We start from the raw sequence: 21265 nt of genomic DNA on the forward strand, positions 1-21265 counted from the left end.
AACAGCAATGCATGCTACAGAGAAACCATTCATGAGATGACAAGTCAGTTAATGCTGCAAACTTTACGGTTATCTTATTTAAAGAAGTTGCTACACCCACCCTAGTCTTCAGCAATCACTACCCTGATCAGACAGCAGCCACCAAATATGAGGCAAAACCTTCCACCAGCAAAGAATTATGACCCACTGATGACTCAGTGATGGTTTGCATTTTATAGCAATAAAGTGTTTTAAATTAGATATGTATACTGTTTTCTGAGACACACTACTATCACACACTTAATAGACTATAGTATAATTTAAATATAACTTTTATGTGACTTGTTTTATTGCAGTGGTCTAGAACCAAACCTGCAGTATCTCTGAGTTATGCCTATATACAGATTAGAAAATAAATCAGTCAAGAGACAAGAAGAGAATCAAGATTAATGGTAGCAACAGGGTTATGAACAAAACCCTATAATCACTAAACCTCTTAGAATTCTGTCTATGATCAACCACCTTCCAATTACAAATTTGGTGGTTAAGAACAAAGAATACAGAGAAAGAAAAATCTATGTTAGATTGGATTTTAACAATGCTGAGCTTAAGTGAATAACTTAGCTGTTACACTTCCGTCTGCAAAATGGGAGTGATAACAGCAGCGACAGCACATGAGGTGGTAGTAATGCAAAATGAGTTATGTAAGGCATAGTGCAGGGCACAAAGTATGAGCACATTCAGCAGATGTTAGCTATTATAGCAACAATAAGGTCCAACAGTAACAGTCCACTGCTTCAGATCACAGACCTGGAAGAGTTATAACTAAAACGTAATAATAGTTACAACTCAGAGGCCAGAATCCTTTCTATACTACCAGCTTTATTCATAGCTTGACTCACGAGTGGTGGCAAGAATATTCTGCACTAAGGTTAGTCTATGTCAGAGGTTGTGTAATTGGGGGTCAGTTCCTATGATTCTTTCAGTGATCCAAAAAGTCAAAACCAATCTTTGTAATAATGCTGTTATTTGCCTTTTTTACCATGTTTGACATTTTCACTAATGGTGCAAAAGCAATGGTATTTAAAATGTACCAGTAATCATACTATTCACTGCTACATATTTTCAGGTGGGAAAAAAAAAGTTCAATGTCTCTGAAGAATATCTTTGAAGAAGTAGTAAAAATGACAAATGTTTATTAAACCTCAACACTTGGTGTCACAAACGGGAAACATACAAAAAGTACTTGTGCTGCAATGGATGCCTTGGAAAAAAGCACTTTGTTCAACTGAGTTCCAAGATCAGTCATTTTTGTGAAACAAACTGAAAGAACTGACAAGCAATAGTTATTCAGTTGTAGATACCCAGCAGACATGTTCTTGCCCAAAATAACTAAGGAAAAGAACTGCCAGTATCTGTTGCCAGTGATAAAACACACTTTCAAGCAAAAAAAAACACACAAAAACATAATCCTGGAAAACTTGTATGCCACATGAACTTAAAAGCTTTTCACTACTTTAAGACTTTTATTATGAAAACGGTGGTATCAATGAATGTGACTGATACTGCCTAATGAAATGTATCAACTGTATTTGGTAAATCATTATTTTCTAAATGATTAACCCATGGTGTTACAAAGTCACGCATGAGTAAAAGATCCATGCAAAGCATAAGACAGGCCAATAAAGTTTTAATTGTTTTTCTGAGTAAGTTTTAATGAAATGGGCCTTTTCTGGTGGTCCAGTGGTTAAGACGCCAACTTGCGATGCAAAGGATACAGGTTCCATCCCTGGTCCAGGAAGATCCCACACGTGGTGGAGCAACTACGCCCGTGGGCCACCACTGTTGAGTGCCTGAGTCCTCGATCGCGATCGCCAGCTGCAGCTAGTGAAGCCCGCACCCCAGAGCTCACGCTCTACAACAAACGGAACCATCACAACAAGAGAAAGCGGGGAGAGAGAGCGGGCGGCCCCACCCACCACAACCAGAGAAAACGCCAGCGCGGCAACGGAGACTTAGCACAGCCATAAACAAAAAGTTTTAATGACATGGAACTTAGGTGTATAACTGGTAAGTCAGACACATATTTATATATATCCATAAAACCATCACCAGTATAGCAACCAAAACACATATCCACCATTCCCAGAGTCTCCTCTGCCTCTCATAATTCTTCTTACCTTCTCCGTACAACTTCCAACCAACCTCAGCCCAGCCTGCCCCATCTCTCAGCAACCACACATCTGCACTGTCACTACGAAGTAGTGTGCATTTTTCTAGAGGTTTATATAAACAGAATCATTTATATGTGCTCTTTTTAATCTGGCTCCTTTCATTTAAAATCGTTAATTTAAAAGTCCTATTGTCACGTGTCAATAGTTCATTATTTTTTTATTGTTAAGTATTATTCCATTGTCTAGCCATAGCAAAACTTACTTATTCATCTGTTGATGGCCATTAGGGTTGATTTTACTTGGCTATTCAATATGTAGTTACTATGAACATTTCTATAAGACTTTGTTGGATATCTAATTCCTTTCCTCTGAGATAAATATCTAAGAGTTGTGTGACTGAGTCATACAGAAGTATATGTTTACTCTTGAACAAAATCACCAACTTGTTTACAGAAGTCATTGTATCATTTTATATTCCCACCAGAAACATCTAAGATTTCAGATTTCTCTATATTCTAAGACTTCAGGTTTCTCTATATTCTTGTCAACACGTGGTATGATCTTTGTAATGATAGCTACTCTAATATTACACGGTAGTACTGTATTGTAGATAAATTTGTTTCCCTAATGACTAATGCTATAAACATCTTACACAGGCTTATTTTGCTATGTATATACCTTCTTTATGGGGTGTCGGACAAACTTTTTGCGAATATGGGGAAGGGACCTTGTTTATCTATTGTCAGTACAACTCCAGGTAATCTGAGAAAGAGAACTTCCATCGAGTCGATGATGCCATCCAACCATCTCATCTTCTGTCGTCCTTCTCCTCCTGCCCGCAATCCTTCCCAGCATCAGGGTCTTTTCCAGTGAGTCAGCTCTCATCAGGTGGGAGTTTTAGCTTCAACATCAGTCCTTAGTATTAGACTTTAAATGTTGTCCTTTAGATTTCAATGATTTTCTCTACTGCATGTTTATTTCATTGCATTTTTTATCTTTGTTGTTATTTTTATTCTGTTTACTTTTCATTTAACTTGTTCTTTTTTCTAGTTTATTAAAATGGACGCTGACATTTATTAAAGACCTTTCTGATTTTCACTTATATGGGCATTTAGTCATATAAATTTTCCCCTACATATTGCTTTAGCAATATACTACAAATTCTGGTATGCTGTGTTTTCACTTCAAAGAACTTTTAAAAAATCTATTATTATTTCCTCTTGGATCCAGGGGTTATTTAGAAGTGTGTTATTTACCTTTCAACTATGTCAGATTTTTAAAATATCTATTACAAACATCTAAATTGAATGCATTACAGTAAAAAAAAATCTGAATGATTTGAATATTTTTTAATTTTTTCAGACATATTTTACGTTCCAGAATATCATCTTTCTTGGTAAATATTTTGTGCACACTTAAGAATAATTTGCATTCTGCTACCATTGGATCAATGAGTCTATAAATGTCCAGCAAGTCAGGCTGGGTCAGGCTATCCAGATTTACTTTGTCCTTGATGATTTCTGCCCACCTGCTATATCAACTGAGAGAAGAATTTCTATTTCTTCTTATACTTCTATCAGCTTTTGCTTTGTGCATTTTCAAAATCTGTTACCAGAGTATAAACAGAAATATTTATAATCATTGTATGTCTGATGTATGTATGTATGACTAAAACTGATCCTTTTATCACTATGAAATAAACTTCTTTATCTCTGGTAATATGCCTTCCTTTAAAATCTACTTGGATATTAAAGTAACATCTCCAACTTGGTTTTGATTAGTATGGTTTACCTTTAAAGCATATTTCTTGGGTCTGGCATACACGAGTTTTACTTTTCTAGCCAATCTGACAATTTCCACTTTTTAATTGGGTGTTTGGACCATTTATGGTGCCACATCTTGGTATTCCTCCCATCTGTGTTTTGTTACCACTTATCTTTTTCTGCCTACTTTAAGACTAGGATTTGCTTCAATTTTATCCCCACCATTGCTTTATAAACTAAATATCTTTGTCATTTTAGCAGTGGCTTTATAGTTTACAGTTATGGGAGGCTGAATAGTGTCCCCAAGGTATTGACATCTTAATTCTCGGAAACTGTGACTGGGAATACACAGCCGCAATTAAGCCAAGAATCCTGAGATGAGGGGACTATCCTGGAAAACCCACGTACACCCTAAATGTAACCATGAATGCCACTGTAAGAGAAAAGCAGAGCAAGATCTGACAGAGACAAAAAAAAACTAAGGCAGCGTGGCCACAGGCAGAGGTAGGAGCGACACTGCCATAAGCCCAAGAATGCTGGCAGTAAGCAGAAGCTGGAAGAGGCGAGAAACAGATCTCCCTTAGTGTAGCTGGTGCGAGCACAACTCTACTGAAACCCTGATTTTGGCCTAGCAATGGTTTTTGGATTTCTGGCCTCCAGAAATGTGAGGGAAATGTTTTCTGTTGTTTTAAGCTGCCAAATTCCTGGTAATTTGTTGTAAGAGGCAAGAAAAAATAATAGGATAGTATGTATCTTTAACATATCACAGTCTAGCTTTAATTGTTAATATACCACTTCATATATAGTGTCAGAATCTTACATTATACTTCCATGCTCTAATCGTTTGGCCTTTTAAAACAATTATTTGTTTATTTCTGGTTTCACTGGGTCTTCATTGCTGCACACAGACTCTCTAGCTGCGGTGAGCAGGGGCTACTTTCCAGCTGCAGTGCCGGGCTTCTCTCACTGCAGAGCGCGTGCTCGAGGTGTGAAGGCTTCAGTAATTTGAGGCTCCTAGGCTCTAGAGCGTAGGCTCACTGGTTGTGATGCACAGGGTCAGCTGCTCTGTGGCATGTAGGACCTTCCAGGACCAGGGATTAAACCCATGTCTCCAGGATTGGCAGGCAGATTTTAACGACTGGACGACCTAGGAAGTTCCTCTTTTGGCCTTTATACCGTTGTTTTTGTTGTGATTTTTGCTTCTAAATATGTTAAAAACCCTGAAATATAATGCTACTGCTTTTGATTATATTGTCAATGATCACTTAAAATTACTTTGGTAACAGAAAAAAAGCTTGTTTACCCAAGTAATTTCCATTTCTGGTGCTCTTCATTTCTTTGTTTAAATTCAGAGGTCCAACTGGTATTATTTACCCTGTCTGATGCAAGCACTTTAACATTTCTTATAGTTCAGATCTGAAAATGTCTTAGTTTCACTGTATTTTTTAAAATATATTCTTGCTGATTATAAAATTTTATGTTTGCTTCTTTCAATCTTTTTAAAATGTTGCTATATTATCATTTCACTTGTATTGTTTCCAGTGAGAAACCTGGTTTCACCCTTTCCTTTGTGCCTCTAAATTTAATTACTTTTTTTTTCACTGCCAGTTTAAGATATTTTGTTTACCATTGGTTTTAAGCAATTTGATTATGATGTACTTTGATGTTTCCTTCATGTTTCATGTGCTTATAGTTCACTAAACTTCTGGATCCATGGGCTTAAAGCTTTTATCAAGTTTGGAAAGTATTTACTTTTTCCTTCCCATCCCCTTCTTCAAGGACTCCAGATAGTTGTACATTAAGCTACTTCAAGTTGTATAGTTTTGGACTTCTATTCTCTATGTTCACATTTTGAATAGTTTCTATAGCTAATGCCTTCAAGTCCATTAATTCATTAGTTAATCCTTTCTTCTGCAGTATCTAACCTGTCATTCATGCCATCCAGTGTATTCTTCATTTCAAATATAGTTAGTTCATTCTCAAGAAGTTCAGTATGAATTTTTGCTATCTTCCTTATCTCTATTCAACTTCTGAACAGATGGAATGTAGTTATAAAAACTGAGAAAAATATTTTCTCCTAATTCTCACATGAGAAACTAGTTATCTTTTTAAGCCATACAAAGATGTCTAAAAATGTAAAACAAGTTTTCCGATCAAATATTATTTTGTTTTAGAAAAAGTTACTATTCATAGAAATGTAATTTATGTTAATATGCAATTAGTTTATAAGTAAATTAATTTTTTAAATGTTTTCATTTCTAATTCATAAAATATCAATAGATATAACTCACATTGAAAAAAAAAAAACAGTTCTTGCTCAAATCAACTGCTTACTCCCCTGAGTGTTGGTCATGTATTCCTGCCTCTTTGCATGCCAATTAATCTTTGAATGAATAACAGATAATGTAACCTTAGCTTTGTTGGGTGTTGGATATTTTTGTAATCTTTTTATTTTTTGTTTTATTTATTTATTTTACTTTACAATATTGTATTGGTTTTGCCATACATTGACATGAATCTGCCATGGGTGTACATGTGTTCCCCATCCTGAACCCCCCTTCCACCTCCCTCCCCATCCCATCCCTTTGGGTCATCCCAGGGCACAAGCCCTGAACACCCTGTATCATGCATCAAACCTGGACTGGCCATTCATTTCACATGTGATAATATACATGTTTCAAAGCCATTCTCCCATATCATCCCTCCCTCGCCGTCTCCCACATGGTCCAAAAGACTGTTCTACACATCTGTGTCTCTTTTGCTGTTTCGCATACAGGGTTATCGTTACCATCTTTCTAAATTCCATATATATGCGTTAGTATACTGTATTGGTGTTTTTCTTTCTGGCTTACCTCACTCTGTATAATAGGCTCCAGTTTCATCCACCTCATTAGAACTAATTCAAATATATTCCTTTTAATGACTGAGTAATATTCCATGGTGTATATGTACCACAGCTTCCTTATCCATTCATCTGCTGATGGACATCTAGGTTGCTTCCATGTCCTGGCTACTATAAACAGTACTGCAATGAACATTGGGGTACACGTGTCTGTTTCAATTCTGGTTTCCTCAGTGTGTATGCCCAACAGTGGGATTGCCGGGTCATATGGCAGTTCTATTTCCAGTTTTTTAAGGAATCTCCACACTGTTCTCTATAGTGGCTGTACTAGTTTGCATTCCCACCAACAGTGTAAGAGGGTTCCCTTTTCTCCACACCCTCTCTAGCATTTATTGCTTGTAGACTTTTGGATAGCAGTCATTCTGACTGGCGTGAAATGGTACCTCATTGTGGTTTTGATTTGTATTTCTCTGATAATGAGTGATGTTGAGCATCTTTTCATGTGTTTGTTAGCCATCTGTATGTCTTCTTTGGAGAAATGTCTATTTAGTTCTTTGGCCCACTTTTTGATTAGGTCGTTTATTTTTCTGGAATTGAGCTGCAGGAGTTGCTTGTATACTTTTGAGATTAATTCTTTGTCTATTATTCATTTGCTATTATTTTCTCCCATTCTGAAGGCTGTCTTTCACCTTGCTTATAGTTTCCTGTGTTGTGCAGAAGCTTTTAATTTTAATTAGGTCCCATTTGTTTTTGCTTTTATTTCCAATATTCTGGGAGGTGAGTCATAGAGGATCCTGCTGTGGTTTATGTCGGAGAGTGTTTTGCCTATGTTTTCCTCCAGGAGTTTTATAGTTTCTGGTCTTACATTTAGATCTTTAATCTATTTTGAGTTTATTTTTGTGTATGGTGTTAGAAAGTGTTCTAGTTTCATTCTTTTACAAGTGGTTGACCAGTTTTCCCAGCACCACTTGTTAGAGATTGTCTTTTCTCCATTGTATATTCTTGCCTCCTTTGTCGAAGATAAGGTGTCCATAAGTACATCGATTTATCTCTGGGCTTTCTATTTTGTTCCATTGATCTATATTTCTGTCTCTGTGCCAGTACCATACTGTCTTTTGATGACTGTGGCTTTGTAGTAGAGACTGAAGTCAGGTAGGTTGATTCCTCCAGTTCCATTCTTCTTTCTCAAGATTGCTTTGGCTATTTGAGATTTTTTGTATTTCCATACAAATTGTGAAATTATTTGTTCTAGTTCTCTGAAAAATACCATTGTTAGCTTGACAGGGATTGCATTGAATCTATAGATTGCTTTGGGTAGTATACTCATTTTCACTATATTGATTCTTCCAATCCATGAACACCGTATATTTCTCCATTTATTTGCGTCCTCTTTGATTTCTTTCAGCAGTGTTTTATAGTTTTCTATATATAGGTCTTCTGTTTCTTTAGGTAGATATATTCCTAAGTATTTTATTCTTTTCGTTGCAATGGTGAATGGAATTGTTTCCTTAATTTCTCTGTTTTCTCATTGTTAGAATATAGGAATCAAGGAATTTCTGCTGTCTACTTTTGTAATCTTATGAGTTTTCTTGAGCTCTGCTCTAGACTACTGTTCGGTTACCTGGAAACAATTCGATTCTTTCGGTCTTGCTTTTATTTGTTAGATAGGTCTGGAGTAATGTCCATTCTAGGACTGTTCTCCACTAGGGAGGCAAAAATTTCCTGTGTAGTTCATTAAATGCCCCATGGATTAGAAGTTACCACTACAGTGATGGGAACAACACAATTACTGGCCCTGTACCAGGCACCAGGCACCACTCCCTCTAAACCTTCCCAGATGGTCCTTCCCCCAACCTGTTAGGTTTCTTTACATGCATGCCCTACTCAATACTCTGCAGAATATTTGAAGAATGTGTGTCAGTCACTGAGTTGTGTCTGACCCGTTGCAACCCCATGGACTGTAGCCCGCCCAGCTCCTCTGTCCATGGGATTCTCCAGGCAAGAACACTGGAGTGGGTTGCCATGCCCTTTTCATATTTGAAGAGAACACCTTCCAAACCTCTGGAATTCTTTGTACAGATCTCTCTTCTGGTGTTCTGTCCACTGCACTCTAAGTGTGCTGGTCTTCCTGGACACTCAGCACTGTCTCCTCAACTCAAGGAGTTAGCCAGACTGTTGCATTTCTGCCTCCATGTGTTATGGCCTGAAAACTCTCTCAAGGTTAAGTGAGGCAATCACAGATCTGATTTATTTCCTGTCTCTCAGGCATTGCTTTCATTTGTTGCCTCAGGTCTGGCGTCTAGGAAATGTTTTCCTTTTTGGTTGTTATAGAAAAAAGGATTATCCCTATTATGCCATAACTGGAAACACGTATCTCAAATCAAACCAACAGATTATGGTGTAACAGAGTGAAATAAAATTCACTGATATGGTTCCAGATTTCATGCTACAAATTACATTTAACAAACAAGCACTTGTTCAATTTTGGGGTAATATCAAAGATGATTCACAATTATCTAAAATTGCTTTTTAAAGTGTTACTCCCTAAAAAAAAGTAGATTAGGACTGCCAGGAACTGGGTGGGAGTGGGAAGTGACTGCTAATAAGTACAGTGTTGCTTTGTGGGGTGATGAAAATGTTCTGTAGAATGCCCTGGCAGCAGTGGTTAAGATTTTGTGCTTCCAGTGTGGGAGCACAGGTTTGCTCCCTTGTTGCGAAACTAAGATTCCACATGCCATGAGGCATGGCCAAAAAATTTAAAAGAGAAAAAAAAAAACGTCTGAAATTAGATACAGTGATAGCTGTAGAACTCAATGAATATACTAAAATCTACTGAATTCTACACTTATTTATAAGATGAATTTTATGGTAAGGTTCCCTGGTGGTTCAGATGGCAGGAAGATCCCCTGGAGAAGGGCATGGCTACCCACTCCAATCTTGCCTGGACAGAGGAGCCTACAGGGCTACAGTGCATGGGTCATGAAGAGCTGGACCCGAGTGCACAACGAACACTTTCACTTTCATGTGGGGTGTGAACTGTAGATCACTGTAAAAAGCTTTTTCCAACTACATATGAAATTCAAAATCCATTAGGGCAGATTTTGTATATATACTTCAACCCAAACAACTTATTACAGTAAATTGAAAAGCCATACATTACGAAGTGTTTTACAATAAGTTTTCTCACCAAGTATTATTTTGCTTTAGAAAAAGTTATTCTTCAAGAAAATGTTACATATGCTAATATGTAACAGGCTTATTATTAAAGTAAATTAACAAAAATTTCAAAGTTTTTGTTTTAATTTCTAATTCAGAAAATATCAACAGATAAAACCATATAAATAAAAATTCTTTGGATTTCCCAATAAAATTTAAGAGTATAGAGTCCTGATGCCATATAATTTGAGAACTGACAGTCTATGCCAACATACTATGCCAGAGATTCCATACTGGTATAATATCGTAACAGACATAAAATATAGTATTTAACAAAAGTAGTTAATGAAAAATGCTAAGAAGGTATGTAAACCCACACTAAAGTTTGTTACTTAAGTGCATGTCTTACTTGGAAGTTTCTGGCAAGCCAGCTGAAAGTTCCAGAAACACAGATAAGTAGTAACCACGAACAACTCCATTTCCATCCTCAAAAAAAAAAAAAAGAAAAAGATGTTATATACACAGAAACTCCAGTCAATTTAAATGTAAAAATGTAAGCTACAATGAAACAAACAAAATATAGGACAGTATCTGATATTTGGATTGAGAAGTAGTTTTAAGTTTAAAAGCAGTAAGAGAGCTGATAAAAAGACCAAGAGTCTACAAACTTTTTTTTCTACATAAAGATAGAAGCATAAAAGCATACAAAGGAAAATATCAACTGCTCTGAAAAGAGTTAGGAGTTTCAACATATACAGAACTCTTAAAAAATGAGCCTCCAAGAAAAATAAAAACCCCAAAGAAATATACCAAAAAAATGAAAAGTCTCAACTTCACTAGGAAGTTGAGGAAGGAGACAAAAAAACAAAGGAGATAATATTTAAGATTAAAAAGGAGTAAAACAGAAAAAGGTTAACACTTGATGTTGAAAGTAATTAAATATAATTTCTATGTTTCATACGTCAGGATTCCATATAAGATTCTCTCTGGAGATTTAAAGTTTCTCATATTTCTATTACAGAGATTTTATAAATAAAATTATTCCCTTCTGTATTTCTCAAGGACTGGGTGAGATCACATTTGTTAAAACTACATGTATAAGCACATTTGCCCAACCAGACTGTGAGGGCTGAGGGCAGGAATATATCTACAGAAGCATACAGCTACTTCTGAACCCCTTCATTTCTAGGCTACTTGCTCTCAAAGGTCGTGATGCAGCATTCAGGGTTTGACATGATAATCATTCAGTAAATACAACACTACAGAAAGATGAATAATCACTTAAGGGAAAAGAGCTGGACACAAAAGATTATATGCTATATAATCCTCATGATATGAAATTCTGAAAAAGTACAAGTATACTGACAAAAACAGTTCAGTGGTGCAGAGGGGCCAGGAAGGAAGAAAAAAGGATTAGCTGAAAAGGGTCAATCAGATAACTTCGGAGGGTGATAAAACTCATGACTATGATAATGATTGTGCAATTTTATGTATTCGTCAAAATGTGATATATTTAGTTATTATAAAATATAAATTATATAGCAAATTACACCAATTGTTAAAAATCAACCAACATCCTTGTGCAAATAACTGGAGTTTCTTTCTTCTTTTAAAATTTGTTTCTAAAACAACTTCCCTGGAATACAATCAATTAATAAAAGGTAGTAAGCATTTTTTATTCCTGATTTCTATCACATAATAATATTAGAAATTTCTCTTTGACCTAATTTTTAATTTTAAGGAACAAGATTTTTATAATTTCTATCGATGCACCATCTGTACCTCCAACAAAATTCTTGCTTTAAGAATTTTCAATAGGCATTGTGGCAGTCACAATGCCAGCACAGCATAATGGCAGCATAGTTTTTAAAACTCTCAAAATCTGAATGTAAAACAACAATTGAACATCAAAACCAAAAGCTCACAAACAACATTTACAACAAAACCAGGTAAAAGGTTATCTCCACAACCCCCAAAACATAAGCAGATAAAGACAGACCAACTATAATCACAAAGACCTGCCTTGTATCAACACTGTAGGAGAAAGGAGAGAGAAGCAGTGGGACATCTAATGGACCAGAAAAAAGGAAAACCACAAAATGGTCAAGAGTTAGTCACTGAAAAGCATCATAAGCCTCTGGACACTAGAAACTGCAAAAAACTTGCTCAATATAATACCAATTGAGTATAAAAACTAAATGCACTCTAGTCACTCTAAACTCTTAAAAACGAGTATCCAGGGTCTTTTAGGACAGGTCCAAAGATTACAAAGGAACTGCTAAGAGGAAAATAAAAGATAAACAGCACAGAAATAATACAAGCAAATGAAGAAAAAGGTACAGGTTACAAGGAGAGAAGAACCAGGAAATCTCAGAAAGCAAAGCACCAGATTTCTCACTGACATATCACACTGGTTATATACATGCAAAAGAATGAAGCTAGACCCCTCCATCATACAAAAATTAACTCAAAATATATTAAAGATCTAAATGTAAGTCTTAAAAGTTATAAAAGTCCAAGAGGAAAATCTAAGCAAAAAGCTCCATGACAATGGAGTTGGTAAGAATTTCCTAGATATGAAACCAAAAGCCAAAACAGACAAACTGGACTACAACAAAATTTAAAATTTCTGTCCATCAAAGGTCATGACCAACAGAGCAAAAAGAAATCTTGAAAATGAGAAAACATATGTACATCATATATCTGTAAGGGGTCAATATCCAGAATATGGAGGCTTCCCTGGTGGCTCAGACAGTAAAGACTCTGCCTGCAATTCAGGAGACCTGGGTTTGATTTCGAGATCAAGAAAATTGCCCAGAGAAGGGAATGACTACCACTCTATCACTCCTGCCTGGGAAATTCCATGGACAGAGGAGCCTGGTGGGCTACAGCCCACCGGGTTGTAAAGAGTCAGACTTGATTGAGCAACTAACACTTTCACATCCAGAATATATAAACTGCTACAACTCTAAAACAACAAAAAACTTCATTAAAAAATCAGCAAAGGACTTGAATCCACACTTCTCTAAAAGGGATATACAAATGTCCAATAAGCACATGAAAAAATGCTCAAAAACACCACTAGGGTACATAAATAAAAACCACAATGAATTTACCTCATACCCATTAGTATTGGTTATTACCAAAGAAACAGAAAACAAAAAGTGCTGACAAAGACAAGGAAAAATCTGAACCCTTGTGCACTGCTGATCAGAATGTAAAATGGTGCGACTACTATAGAAAACAGCATAGTTCCTTAAGAAACGAAAAACAGAACCACCATGTGATACAGCAATACCATTTCTGGGTATATATCCAAAAGAATCAAAAAGCAGGATACTGAAGAGACATTTATACACCTATGTTCAAAACAGCATTAGTCACTAAAGACAAAAGGCAAAAGCAAGTCAGATGTCCACTGATAGATTGATAAATAAAATGTGGTATATACATACAATAGAATATTACTCAGCCTGAAAAGGGAAGGGAATTCTGATATAAGCTATGAATAGGAGGAATCTTAAGAACACATGCTAAGTGAAAGAAGTCAGTAACAAGAAGATGTTACTATGATAAGATTCCACATATGTGAGGTATCTAGAGCAGTCAAATTCATAGAAAGAAAAAGCAGAGTGATGGTTGCCAGGATCTGAGGAGAAGGGGAAATAGGGAATTCCTGTTTAACTGGCAGAGCAGTTCAGTTTTGCAGGCTGAAAAAATTCTGGAAGTTAGTTACACAACAATGTAAATATATTTAACAATACTAAATGTACACTTAGAAACAGTTAAAATGGTAAATTTTATGTTATGCATTATTTTCCAAAATGAAAGAGAAAATAAAGGGTAAAATAACATTCCTACAGACAATGAAAGCACCCTAGAAAAACAAACTCAAAGGTCAAAATTGTAACCTATTTCAAAATAACCTAAAAGACTATTAAGAAAATACTATGACAGCCTTCAGGAAGAAAAGAAAAGCTGAGAAAATATGATATGAAAGAATAACACAAATCAGTATTAGAAAAACTCAAATATCAAGTAACAGAACTAAGGGAAGAATTAGAAATAAAAGGAAGTTATTTAAGAAATAAAGACTGAACTAAAAGAACATAGAAGCAAATAAACACAACAGCTGATATCTTTAAAAAAAATAAGTAAACGAGGAAAAATTTCAAAGTTAAAAAGAAATGAAGAGCTAAAAATATTAGAAAGTGGTAAGTACTGAAGACAAAGGCAAAGAAGATTCAAAATGCAGATAATAACAGTCCCAAGAGAGAAAACAAAAGGTAGAAACAAAGGAGATATTTAAAACTGTAATTCAGGAAATATTTTCTTTAAGAAATCTAAAACTATATATTGAAAGAGCCCAGCATGTAACTTGAGAATGAAGTGAAGAAGTGAAGTGAGTCGCTCAGTCATGTCCGACTCTCTGCGACCCCGTGGACTGTAGCCTACCAGGCTCCTCCGTTCATGGGATTCTCCAGGCAAGAATACTGGAGTGGGTTGCCATTTCCTTCTCCATGGGATCTTCCTGACCCAGGGATCGAACCTGGGTCTCCCACATTGGAGGCAGACGCTTTAACCTCTGAGCCACCAGGGAAGCCCAACTTGAGAATACGGGCCCAAAAAACCCAACACATACAGTAGTAAATTAGTGGATTTAAAAAGAATTGGAACTCCACTCAATGCTCTGAGGTGTCTTAAAAGAGGAGGAAGTCTAAAGAGTGGATACATGTATAATGACCCACTCTGCTGCACAGCAGAAGCTAACACAACACTGTAAAGCAACCACCTTCCAATAAATAAATAAGGCACAGGCACTGTGGGAAAAATAATTAAATTATTTGGGCATCTAAACAATATTAGCAAAGGATTTCTAAGGATTAGTTCATCAGACTTTACCAAAACAAAATGGAATCGAATATTTAAGATATCCAAGTACAGAAAACATGAGCCAAGGATTTTGCATCTAGCAATACTGGCTTTAGAGTATAAAGGATATAAATCATTTTCAACACACAGAAATTCAGGAAATATGGTTTCCATTAACCTTTCCAGTAGAATTTACTAGAAAACAAGCTCTGAGCCCTCACAGCTGTTGAGACACAGCAGAGGGAAATGAGAGTACATGCAAAGTAATTTTTAAACATTTCTCAGTAACTGATGGTAGAATTTCTCAAATTGATGGTAGAATTGAGTTCCCCTCCTGAAATTCTTTTTATAGAGCAAATGAATGATTCATTATGATATATTACAATTCTCTTATTTCCTATGGCTTCAAAAAGTATGTTCCCAGAGTAGAAGAAATGAGTTATAAGTATAATATAAAGAAGTTTAAAAAATTCTACAATTGTGAATTTGAATTATAAGTGTTAGTGTGATCTCATGAGTTATTTTATTTTTAAAAAAATACATACAGGGACTTCCATGGTGGTCCAGTGGCTGGGAATCTGCCAGTCAATGCAGGGGACATGGGTTCAATCCCTGATCTAGGAAGATGCCACATGATGAGAAGCAACTAGGTCCAACTGCCACAACTACTAAGCCCATGCTCTAGAGCCCAGGTATCACAACTACTGAAACCCATGAGCACCTAGAGCCTGTGCTTCCTACAAGAAAAGCCATCACAATGTGAAGCTCATGAACTGCAATGAAGAGAAGTCCCTGCTCGAAGCAACTAGAAAAACCATGCACAGCAATGAAGACGAAGAAAGCTCAGCCAAAAATAAGTAATATTAAAAAAAAAAAAAACACTACATATATACATGTGTCAACAACCCCCAAAAAACAGGGAGAACAAGATGGTGGAGGAGTAGGTGGACATGGAGAACATCTCTCCATGGATGCATCAGGAATACACCTTCAGACACAGAGGTGCACACAGAACACCAGCTGAGAGCAAACAGGAGTACCTGACCAGCGGAAAAGAATATATAGAATCACACAAAACTCAGCAGGATGAAGGAACTACAGGGAAAAACAGCAGTGTTACTAGGACTGGGTTTGCTCTGGGCAGGTTGGGGAACTGAAGCAGGTGTCCGATCCCCACATCGGGGTAACTGTCTGAGTCAGAGAAGAAACATTTAAGGCTGAAAGTGAAACAGCTAATCTGCGGCAGCCTAAACGGAATGAGAATCAGACAGTCCTTGCGGCAGTCATATATACCCTGGACAGGGACACAGGTCCCGAGAAGGCGGACCAGCTGGGAGCTGGACCTTAGGGACGGTGGAGCAAACCCAGAACAAGGGCTGCTGTTGACTGTGGAGAGACTGACCGATGGGATGTGAGGGAGGAGATGTGGGAAATGCCTGTGAAGCAAAGGCGGGCAGCCATGGAAGCAAGGCGATACTGCAGGGTCACGCGTAGGGGATGGAGCCATCACCATAGCCTCAGACCACACATGCCAGCATGGGCAGATGAACAATAGAAAGGCTGGCCCATTAATCGCCTGACACACTGAACTACAGAGAGGACCCCATGCAGAGTGGCCCTTTAAGTGACTGACCCAGTGATCTACAGAGTAGGACCCCACCCAGGGTGCCCCTTTAAGTGCCTGACACGCAGATCTACATATTAGGACCCCAGTCAGGGGGGCCCCTCTATGTGCCTACATGCGTGATGAACAGAGAAGGACCCCAGGCAAGGGAGCCCTCTAAGCACCTGAACAGGCAGAGCTACAGAGAAAGACTAGCCAAAGAGGCCTTCTGATCGCCAGTTACCAGAGACTTGGAAAAAGACTCTGATAGGGCCATAACTCCAGCACTGAGGCAGTCCGTGTCCCTGCACACTTGGCGCCATCCAGGTCCCTTTAAGTCAAGCAGCTGCACCAGGTTCACGCTAAATGCTCACTGGGGCAGAGCTGCCACAGGCAAAAAAAAGAAGTCTTGAGTCTATGCACAAGGGATCGCTTTGGTCGTGTCCAACTCTTTGTGACCCTGTGGACTGTGGTCTGCTAAGCTTCTCTGGGGGGGGGGCGGGGCGGGGTTCTTTGGCAAGAATACTGGAGTGTATTGGCCAATACTGGCTTCCATACCCTTCTAGAGCACTATATTCCCTTCTTCCCTAGCCACCAACTCCCCTGAGGACCTGGTGCTGCCAGAACCCCTGCAACCTAAGCAGCTGCACCACCTCCACACCTGGCCCTCACTGGGGCAAACCCAAGTCCTCCAGGGCAGCCTCAGGAGCAAACCCCAGTGGACGACCCACATGCAGAGGTGGAAATAAAACCACAACTGAAAGCCAGGGGCAGTGTGGCTAAGGAAGAAGATCCAAAACCTTCCCACCAGCTATACAAGCTGCAGATTAAATCCAAGTAATCAACTATGCAGACTCTGTGGCTACGGAATATATAAAAGGACATCGAGAGGTCCCATAAAAGAAAAGGCACTAGTTCTGACGCTATGGACACTGGAGGCAAGAATACACAGGAGTAGGACCAGATTAGTATCTGAGCTGCCCCCACAGCAGATCCAGAGACTAGCACAGGGTTGGGAGGGCATCCTAGGGAGGTGAGGTGGACGGTGACTCTCAGGCGATGGAAAGGATCCTTACAGCAGTGACTCAAGAGAAACATTTATTCTTCTGTTTCGACATGTTCTGTGGTTTCTTTTGGATTTTTTTTCTCGTGCTTCTTCCTTCCACCCCCTGCCCTCCACCCCCCAATCCTGGGGCTCCGTGTAGCTGTCAATTTTATTGGCATGATGAAATCTAATCAAGCTTTTGAGGTTTTTTTCCCATTCTTTTCTCAATCACACGCTTTACAGTTGCTATAAACGTCTGCCTCTACGTTGGGCTTTTGCAGTTCTATGGAGTTACTTTTTCTTTCCTCTTCCTTTTTCTTTTCTTTTTTAATCTTTAATTTTAATTTTTTAAACCTATTATTATTTTTTCTATATTTATTCCTTTGTCTGCTTTTCTTACTGTTCTTTTCTCCATGCATTTAATCTTTAATGTATATAAATCTTCTTTATCTACCTCTATTTAGCTTTGCAAACCTATTCTTTCTTTCCCTTCTTTCCTCTCAATGTATTTGATAGTTTTGTTTTCATTGCTTTATTTTTATTTTTATTTTTTTGTTTTCATTGCTTTATTCTTCAGTGGGCACCTTGCTTCAGTTTTGTTTCCCAGTTTGTGCTTTAGTTAGTTTTGTTCTTAACTGGTAGATATAATTTTTGGTTTCCTTTGTTCACCAGGTCAATCTACTATACTTTATTTTTGCTGGACTGTTTTGACTTTTGCTTATGGATGTGTATGTGTATGTGTATAATCCATTATTTTTATTATTATTTGCCCCATTTTGTAACTCTCATTTGTCTGGAGTTGATCTTTGGTTTCTTGTTGTTGGGTATGTGTTTAAATTTCATTTAACGTCATGACCAACCACTTGTGGAATCTTCGTTCCTGACCAGGGATCAAGTCCTGAGCCTTTGGAGTGGGAACACTGACTCCAAGACCCTAGGCTACCAGAGAACTAAACCTAAGGAGTAACAAATAGTGAGAACTCCCACAAAGGAAACCACCTGAATACAAGACCTGGCAACACCCAACTACCAGCAGCACCCTGATCAGGACTCCACAGGCAAACAACAAACAAAACAAAAACACAAACCCAATCATCAACAGACAGAATTACCAACTCACTCAGCCTTGTCCGTCAGAAGAAAAACAAACAAAAAAAAACTCAGCATAAACATCACCCTATTCAAAGCTTTCACAAACCACTGCACCAATTGTAGGGGGCAAACCAAAAGGAATCTTGAACTCAACCTTGAAGCCTGGGAAAAGGAGACCTCAAAAGCACAGTTAGTTTAAAAAAATAATGAAAAGGCAGAGAAATACTGCACAAATGAAGGAACAAACTAAAAAACAGAGAAGTCCAAATAACTGAAGAAGAAATAAGCAAACTACCTGAAAAAGAATTCAGAATGATGACAGTAAAGATGATCAAAAACCTTGAAAACAGGATGGAGAAAAGGCAAGAATCAATTAACGAAGACCTAGAAGAATTAAAGAATAAACATACAGAGACAAACACAATTACTGAAATTAAAAATACTCTGGAAGGAATCAACTGCAGAATATCTGAAGCAGAACAACAAGTCAGTGAACTGGAAGATAAAATGGTGAAAATAACTTCTGAAGAGCAAAATAAAGTGAAAAGAAAGAAAACAACTGAGGATAGTCTAAGAGACCTCTGAGAAAATATCAAACACACCAACATTCGAATTATAGGGGTCCCAGAAGAAGTGAGAAAGAGAGGGTATGAGAAAATTTTTGAAGAGATTATAGTTGAAAATTTCACCAATATGGAAAAGGAAATAGTCAAGTCCAAGAGGCTCAAGAGTCCCTTACAGGATAAATCCAAGAAGAAACATGCTAAGACACATACTAATCAAACTGACAAAGATTAAACACAAAGAGAGAATATTAAAAGCAGCAAGGGAGAAGCAACAAAGTAATATACAAGGGAAACCCCACAGGTTTAACAGCTGATTTGTCAGCAGAAACTCTGCATGCCAGAGGGAATGGCAAGATATATTTAAAGTACTGAAGGGGAAAAAATCTACAACCAAGATTATTCTACCCAGCAAGGATCCCATTCAAAATTGATGGGAGAAATCAAAAGCTCTTCAGACAAGTAAAGATAACCACCAAACGAGCTTTACAACAACCGTTAAAGGGACTTACATAGTCAAGAAATACAAGAGAAGAAAAAGATCTACAAAATCAAACCCAAAACAATGAAGAGAATGGCAGTGTGTGTCTGTGTTAGTCACTCAGTCCTGTCCAACTCTTTGCGAGCCCATGGACTGTGGCTCACCATGCTCTTCTACACTTGATATTAGCCAAAAGGCCAAGAAGCGATCACCATGCTCTTCTGTCCATGGGATTCTGCAGGCAAGAATACTGGAGTGGGTTGCCATTTCCTTCTCCAAAGAAAATGGCAATAGGAACATATGTATCAGTAATTACTTTCAATGTAAATAGAGTAAATGCCCCAACCAAAAGACACAGGTAGGCTGAATGGATACAAAAACAAAAACCATATATATTCTGTCTACAAGAAACCCACTTCAGACCTAAAGGGGACGTGAGAGGATGGAAAAATATATTCCATGCAAATGAAAAGCAAAAGAAAGCTGGCGGAGCAATCCTCAAATCAGACAAATGAGACCTTAAAATAAAGAAGATTACAAGAGATAAGGAGGACACTACATAATGATCAAGGGATCAATCCAAGAGGAAGACATACCAATTGTAAATATCTAGGCACCCAACATAGGTGGACCTCAGTACATAAGACAAACACTAACAGACATAAAAGGAGAAACTGACAGAAACACAGTAAAGTAGGAGACTTTAACAGCCCTCTCACAACAATGGACAGATCATCAAAACAAAATTAATAAAGAAACATAAGTCTTAAATGATACATTAGATGAGATGGGTCTCACTGATATCTTTAGGACATTACATCCAAATGCAGAATACACTTTCTTCTTAAGTGCACATGGAACATTCTCCAGGATAGACCACATCTTGGGTGAAAAATCAAATCTCAGTAAATTTAAGAAAACTGAATCATATCAAGCATCTTTTCAGACCACAATGCTATTAGACTAGATATCAATTACAAGAAAAAAACTGTAACAAACACATGGAGATCAAACAATGCGTTTCTAAATAACCAACAGATTACTGAAGAAATCATGAGGGAAATCAAAAAATTTCAAGAAACAAATGATAATGAAAACATGACAACTCAAAACTTATGGGATGGATCAAAAGCAGTTCTAAGAAGGAAGTTTAGAGCAATATAATCCCACCTCAAGAAACAAGGAAAACATCGAATAGACAACCTACATTTACACCTAAAACAACTGGAAAAACAGAAAAACCCCAAAATTAGAAGAAGGAAATCATAAAGATCAGAGCAGAAATAAATGAAAAAGAAATGAAAAAACAGCAAAGATTAATAAAAGTAAAAGCTGGTTCTTTGAGAAGATAAACAAAATTGACAAACCTTTGGCCAGACTCATCAAGAAAAAAAGAGAGAAGAATCAAATCAACAAAATTAGAAATGAACAAGGAGAGGTTACAACAGACAATGCAGAAATACAAAGGATTATGAGAGACTATTATGAATGACTATATGGCATTAAAATGGATAACCTGGAAGAAATGGACAGATTCTTAGAAAAGTTCAATCTTCCAAGACTGAACCAGGAAGAAATAGAAATTATGAACAACCCAATTACAAGCAGTGAAATTGAAGCTGATTAAAAAATCTCCCTAAAAAGAAAAGCCCAGGACCAGATGGCTTCACAGGAGAATTCTATCAAACATTCAGA

At 37.4% G+C, this 21265-nt stretch overlaps 1 protein-coding gene across 4 annotated transcripts in view; it reads right to left on the bottom strand.

The window, feature by feature from the left end:
* The window catches only part of TRIM37 (tripartite motif containing 37), a 171726-nt gene that overhangs the window by 111743 nt on the left and 38718 nt on the right, over positions 1 to 21265 (bottom strand). For all 4 annotated transcript variants that reach the window (XM_070478548.1, XM_070478547.1, XM_070478550.1 and 1 more), the window contains exon 12: positions 10324 to 10400. In XM_070478548.1, coding sequence (XP_070334649.1) covers positions 10324 to 10400 — 77 coding nt within the window. The remainder of the gene's footprint in view (positions 1 to 10323; positions 10401 to 21265) is intronic.

This window comes from Odocoileus virginianus, chromosome 17 (assembly GCF_023699985.2).
Source record: "Odocoileus virginianus isolate 20LAN1187 ecotype Illinois chromosome 17, Ovbor_1.2, whole genome shotgun sequence".
In the NCBI taxonomy this organism is placed as follows: Eukaryota; Metazoa; Chordata; class Mammalia; order Artiodactyla; family Cervidae; genus Odocoileus; species Odocoileus virginianus.